Source organism: Protopterus annectens, chromosome 2.part0, assembly GCF_019279795.1.
Source record: "Protopterus annectens isolate FY-2018-M chromosome 2.part0, PAN1.0, whole genome shotgun sequence".
In the NCBI taxonomy this organism is placed as follows: Eukaryota; Metazoa; Chordata; order Ceratodontiformes; family Protopteridae; genus Protopterus; species Protopterus annectens.
The window spans coordinates 435,806,998-435,813,850 of record NC_056728.1 but is presented as its reverse complement, the minus strand read 5'-3'; the positions used below and the strand labels follow the sequence as shown (position 1 = coordinate 435,813,850).

The 6,853-nt window shown below is 42.2% G+C and overlaps 1 protein-coding gene across 2 annotated transcripts in view; it reads right to left on the bottom strand.

Moving 5' to 3' along the window:
- Positions 1–6,853, bottom strand: part of VPS13A (vacuolar protein sorting 13 homolog A) — a 4,910,496-nt gene that overhangs the window by 1,102,006 nt on the left and 3,801,637 nt on the right. For both annotated transcript variants that reach the window (XM_044060868.1, XM_044060869.1), the window contains exon 52: positions 440–570. In XM_044060868.1, coding sequence (XP_043916803.1) covers positions 440–570 — 131 coding nt within the window. The remainder of the gene's footprint in view (positions 1–439; positions 571–6,853) is intronic.

The following is a 6,853-nucleotide window of genomic DNA, read 5'->3' as shown; positions in this document are numbered from 1 at the left end:
CCTTATCAGGGGTTTACTATTACATTGTGTGTGTGTGTGTGTGTGTGTGTGTGTGTGTGTGTGTGTGTGTGTGTGTATACACACATACACACCAGAAATGTTCAGGGCAATGTACAGTTCAGCAGGCTCACACAGATCACAGAACTGTAGAATGTACTTGTACTGTGATGCCTTTGAAGTGGATGGAGTTGAGTTTAAAATCAAAAACAGCTACATGACAATGAATTAATGAATTTCCATGTGAAAAGAAAGATGACCACTACCCATATATTTTTACAATTTAACTGTGGTATGACTTCTATGATAATGCAGGCTATTATGAGACATTGGCTACATTCAAGCATTTACACAGTACAATCAAACAAGGCATTCCTCACAGCATTATAGTTTTCCGTTACATAACAGCTATCATAGAGTTCAGTAATCTTACACTTCTTACCTCTGATGATACTTGGCTTTCACTGTGGTATGGTTGATTATTAGGAACGGGGCAACACCATCATGGTAATCCGAGAATGTGATTATTGTAGAATGCTCTGCTTTATTAACATCCACTATGATGCCACCATACTATCAGTCAAGAAAAAAAAACTGTTACATCTCAGAAATAACAAAGAAAGAGCTACAACGTAATACTACAGTGACAATAGAAAGAAAAAAAAACTGCAGTAGGCAACAAATACCTTCTTTGCTTATCTGGTCAGCAAAGGTGACAAGCAGAGTCCCAATTTTTATCTCACCTCCTCCTCCTGCTGTAACTATTAACTGTTGAGCCTAATCTACAACACATACTGGTCTAATCCAACAGTAAATTGCAAAAAAAACTTAAATATCTGAAACTGATCCAGCAGCAGAGAATGAAAGTTCATCTGTTATGCAAGCAACAGGCTAAGTAAGAGATTCTGAGACCTAGATGACAGCAGTAAGGTTTGAACAGCAAACTTCTTCCAGGGAAGGTAGAGGCCAAGGCTCACTACTGCAATGTAGTCACTCAAAATGCAGTGTGTCAACATGCAGAAAAAAAAAAGAGAGAGGAGTGAGATAACAGTAGCAAGCAATCAATCTGCAGTAAAGTCTCCAGGAATAGATGGTATTCCTGCAGAGGTTTGGAGGCTAAGAGGGAAGAAGGTGATAAAGATCTGGAAGGTTTTGTTTAACAGTATTTTAAAAGGACGGGAGGTATCAATATCCTGGAAGAAAGCTGTAGTGGCTGTAATACCTAAAAATGATAAAGACCCAGCTTCATCTAGGCCCATTTCAATTTTAAACTTATTACAAAGTGTTTGTCTATAATAACAAAGTATGGCAGAGGTGTTGCCAAAATTGACAGATATGGATCAGTGTGGTTTTGTGGAAGGAAGGCAAACATTTGAAAACATTACTAGAACACTGATGACCCAGCAGGAAAGCAGACTGCAAGAAAATGTTGCTGTTGTTGGTGGGTATTGATGAGGAGGAAGCATTTGACTGAGTAAGCTGGGATTTTATGAGTATGGAAATGTAAGCCTTTCCATTCTCTGATATAGTAATGTTAATTAGAAGTATATATATATGGTGGATTGGAGGTAAAACTTAAAGTTGAACTCCTCTTTGAAAAGTCATGTCTGAACACATGAACCAGGCAGGGGTGTCCTCTTTCCCCTTTATCAGCATTATATTTACAGCCACTGGCAAAGAAAGGAAGGGACTCAAATTCAAGTACATAATTGGTAAGGTAATCAAGAAAAGTTGGCTTTACTTGTAAATGACATTATTTTGTACCTGCTAATACCAGAAAAGGACATCTTAGTGTTGTGGAACATCTTGAGATAGTTTCAGATGTTTTGCGGATATAAAATTAAGATAAAACAAAGGCTATAGCTATAAATTATGTAATCACACATGAATTGGCTCAGCAATACCGAAATCTATGGAGGATAAAATGAAGTATTTAGGAGTATGGATTTAAAGGGATTCTGTTACAGCAGCTAATGATATTTGGGAAGAGACCAAACAAAAGATGTTTAGTCTCTTCTCACATATCATTAGAAACTCTTGTTTTGAGCATGGATAGCAAGATATAAGCAGTGAAAATGTTTTCAGTCCCTTTGACTTTATAAACAGGCCAGGCATATTTTTATTAACCAGTGGAGAAGTTGTGGATAATAATTAAGAGTTGAAGGAATTTATCTTGGAGGGTGGAGAGCAGGAGTCAAGTGGGATAAAAGTTGATTCTTTGACCAGAAAAAAGCGGTTTAGGATTACTTGATTTGAAGGGATATTTTAAAGCTACACAGCTAAGGCTCATATATACATAACGCAAGCAGAAAGCTATAATTCAAAGTGGAAAAGGATGATGATGAAATAGGGGATTCAAAAAATAAGGAGAGAGTGGGATTTGGATGCAAATCCTTATGGATGCTAACAGCAGTTATACAGAGTATTACTTTCATAAAGTAGTAGAAAGTATTCAGAGAACTAAACCAACACAAGAATGGAAAAAGGAGATTTTGTCAATAGGGATAATTGCAATTAGAGGTACAAAGAATACGCAAGAGGGGGCTGGAATTTATTGGAGAAAACTGGCAAAGCAAATAACTAGTGAGGGAAAGATAATAGAATAGGCTAGGATGACATTTGGACTGCAGGCTAGAGACTGCCTTCCCTATCTGGGACTGGCATCAGAGGACAGGCAAGTAACAAATAGGGGAATCCTAAGTGACAGACCTGCTCTGGTAAAGTTTCTAGTTGAATCTAGAAGAGAAGCCACTGTTAAAAAATGGATAATTAGTAGGGCTTCTAAAATACTGCACAACAACTACAAGAATCAATCAGAGGAGGTTAGAAAAGACTAGAAAGACAGAGTGGACAATTCCAAGGAAATAATGGGAAGACGTGCATGGCTCACAAGCATGCACAATAAAGTCTAAAATGATTTAAGAGTTTTGCTTGGAAGTGTTTGCATAGATATTTTTATATCACAAGTAGACTACAAATAATTTTTCCTCAGGTAGAAAACAAATGTTAGAGGCGTGATGGGGAAGAAAGAGGTAACTGGGAACATATGTTATAGGAGTGTAATGAGTTGGCAGACATCAAAAATTCCCTACAGAATACAGAAATATTGGGTGAGCAAATGTGTGCATCTACAGAAATATTTTTTTGAGTTGGGATACAAGATCTGAATTGTCAAGACATAGTAAGGCCTTCTTAAGTTTAATTCTTGCAGCTGCCAAAAAGCAATTACTGGAAAATGGAAATCAAAGTCTAAACCAACTGTATTTGCAGTACTAAACAAAGAAAAAAGAACTGGAAGCGGGATCTTCAGAAAAGGGTAGAAGCAAATTACATAAGAAATGGAAACTGTCAGAACAATATATACAGAATGATGATATGGAGGAGGAGGAGTGTGATTTAAGGAAGGACAGGAATTGAACAATTTATGTAATGTTGGATTGATTGCAGTTATACAAAAAAAGGTATGATGTATAATGGTTGTAACTAGGAACATGTTAATACAGTTTGTTTTCTTTTAAATAAAAGTTCACCCATGTCTGACAATTCAATAAAGGTGTTAAAAATTATTGGAAGTTTTGTATTTTAAGGAATGTTTGCAGTGTAATGGAATTCTTAAAGTTTAGCAAGACTTCAGATCTACAAGACAATGCCTGACTCTATTTTTGATAATCTATGCATGGAAAGCACCCAAGTGGGAGTGCTAAAAAGAAGTTATGTACTCACCATAACGTTCCATCTGAGTAGATACTTCATTTGTCTGCAACCTGTGGGTCTCGGATCCGAGCCGGCAGCTTTCCAAGCTACAAGATCCGAGCTCCTAGCTCCTCCCCCTACCCACAATCCCCTGCTATGTGCTACATTACCTCAGATAGAGTTTTTTTGCCTCTTACACAACTCCTACCCTCGATAGAGGAAGCAACACCAGATCACTGTCCTAACAGCGGAACAAAAATTTCTTTGGTGATCAGGAGTCCCGAAAAAGGATCGGGGGATGGCAGGGGGGGGGGGGTCGGTTGCAGACAAATGAAGTACCTACTCAGATGGAACGTTATGCTGAGTACATAACTTCTTTATCTGAAGTAGTTACTTCATTCGCTCTGCAACCTGTGGGACGGAGTTCCCAGCTACCTAGGGAAAACCCTGGGAGGCCTTATGGAAGGATAAAAATTTATTGTTAGAATCTGTATAGCAAATATCTACTAAACTTTGTTTATGTAATTTCCTGCAATGACTATGCCTGCTTGCATGTATATCACATGTTCTGACTCAATGTGTTATTATTTTTGACCTTATATTGACTGTTGCTGTGAATTATCTGTAATATCGTTGGAGCTTTTCTCCCCGGGCCTCCACTGAAAATGGACATATATCCAGCTGGACTAGCCCGGTCAACAAATGTAAAATAAATAAAATAAAATAAATAAATATTCTGAAGCACCGCGGAACCAAAGGAAGCCCTACTTCTCGACACCATATCCAACTTATAATGAGAAATAAATGTATGAGAAGAGGACCAGGTAGCTGCTGAGCATATGTCATCCAAGGGGATCCTGGACCAGAAGGCTGCTGTGGTGGCCACAGCCCTCGTAGAATGTGTGTGAATTCCGGTAGGAACCGGTTTGCCTGCAGATAAGTACCCGTGAACTATGCATTGACAAATCCAATTTGCTACAGTCACTTTGGAGATGGCCTTACCCATGGCCGATTTAGCAAATGACACGAACAACTGGTCCGACTTGCGAAAATCTTTAGTCCTGAGCAGGTAAAAACGCAGTTGTCTGTGCACATCCAATTTATGCAATTTGTATTCTCCTCTATTCTGAAAATTTGGGAAGAACACGGGTAAGTTTATTGACTGATTGATATTAGACTCCGAAGCCACCTTAGGTAAGAACGACGGATTAGTCCTGAGGAACACTCTATCCTTGTGAAAAATGAGATAAGGATGCTTCATACATAAAGCTTGAAGTTCTGAAACCCTTTTGGCTGAAGTAATGGCCACCAAAAAGACTGTTTTCCAAGACAAGAATTTGAATGGAATCGAAGCCGCGGGTTCAAAGGGTGGGCCTGTCAAGGCTTGTAAGACTAAGGTCAAATCCCATGGGGGAACCACCACTTTCACCGGAGGCTTCAAGAGGAAAACGCCCCGCAAGAAGGTTTTACATAATCTTGTAGAAGCCAAAGATCCTAGTCCGTCTAACACATGGAAATGGGAGATGGCTGCCAATTGCACTTTAACTGTAGAAGCACTTGCTCCTTGTCTAAAGATCAGCGACAGGAAGTCTAGAATAGTAGGAATAGGAACTGTAAATGGATCCAGGCCTCTATCTTTAGCCCAGACAGAGAAACGTTTCCATTTGCTGTAGTATATTTTTCTAGTAGTCGGCTTATCTGCTGAGACTAGAATGGTCTTAACAGGAGATGAGATACCGGGAGTCCTAGCCATCAGTGGAACTGGAGCAATCAAGCCGCAAGCTTGAGGCTCACCAGGTTTGGGGGTTGGTATCCCGCCGGATGTGAAATCAGGTCGGGAATGGGATCCAGTATCCATGGCGGAGATACACTGCGAGACCGCAGGTAAGGGAACCAGATCTGGTGAGGCCAGAATGGGGCTATGAGGATAACTCTGCTCCCCAACCGACGGGCTTTCTGTATGAACTTCGTCATGAGCAGAAGGGGGGGATAAGCATAAAGTAGACCGGGTGGCCAAGCATGGACTAGAGCATCTCTGGGATTCTCCCCTTCGGGGGGAAGTATTGCGAAGTACTCGCTGCATTTTGTGTTTAAGAGAGAAGCAAAAAGATCGCAGCGAGGCCAACCCCATTTGCGGAAGATCTGCTTCGCAACTGACGGATTGAGAGACCACTCATACGGAGTGAGAATCACACTGCTCAGTTTGTCCGCCAAAATGTTGGACCGACCCGGAATGTGCGTTGCTACCAGAAAACGGTTGGTGGATATCGCCCATTTCCACACTCTCATAGCCTCCCGGCAAAGGGGGTAGGACCTAGTTCCTCCTTGCTTGTTTATGTACCAGACTACTGACATGTTGACCGTCTGGATTGCAATAGTCCCCAGAGGTAGAAGGTCGTGGAGAGCTTGCAACGCTAGAAGCACCGCCCTCATCTCTAGGACACTGATATGCAAAGCGGTCTCCAGGGGAGTCCACGTGCCATGGACGGTTCTGCCCGAACAATGCCCCCCCACCCGAGGCGAGAAGCATCCGTGGTCAGCGTGGCTTGGGGGGGAGGGACAACAAAGGGCCTCCCTTCCCTCAGCTCTGGGGCGTGGAGTCACCAAAGAAGGGAGTCCCTACAAACTCTGCTCAGAGGAATCGGGGTATTCAACGGATGGAGTAGTAGAGACCACTGAACTAGAAGGGTCCACTGCAGAACCCTCATCCGCAGACGCGCGTGAAGGGAGAGACTGATCGCTGCTGCCATAGATCCTAGTGCCCTCAGGACTAATTCCGCCGCCGGAGCCGGACTTTGAAGAAGGGTTAGCACCTGACACGACAAGCTTTTCAGCCTGTCCGCAGTTAGCATAGCTCGAGAGATGTGGGTATCTAACTTGGCCCCTATGAACTCCAGGACCTGTACAAGGCAAAGAGAGGATTTCTGAAGGTTCACGGAGATGCCTAAGCTCTGGGCAAGGGTCAGAGCATAATCTTTTGCCACGCAGAGCTGATGCCTGTTGGTGGCGGTAAGGAGCCAGTCGTCTAGGTACGGAAAGACCTGAATGCCCTGAAGTCTCAGGTGGGCTGCAACCACTGCCATGACCTTGGTGAAAACCCTGGGGGCTGAAGTAAGGCCGAACAGGAGAACCCTGAACTGGTAATGACTAGGCTCTCAGCCGG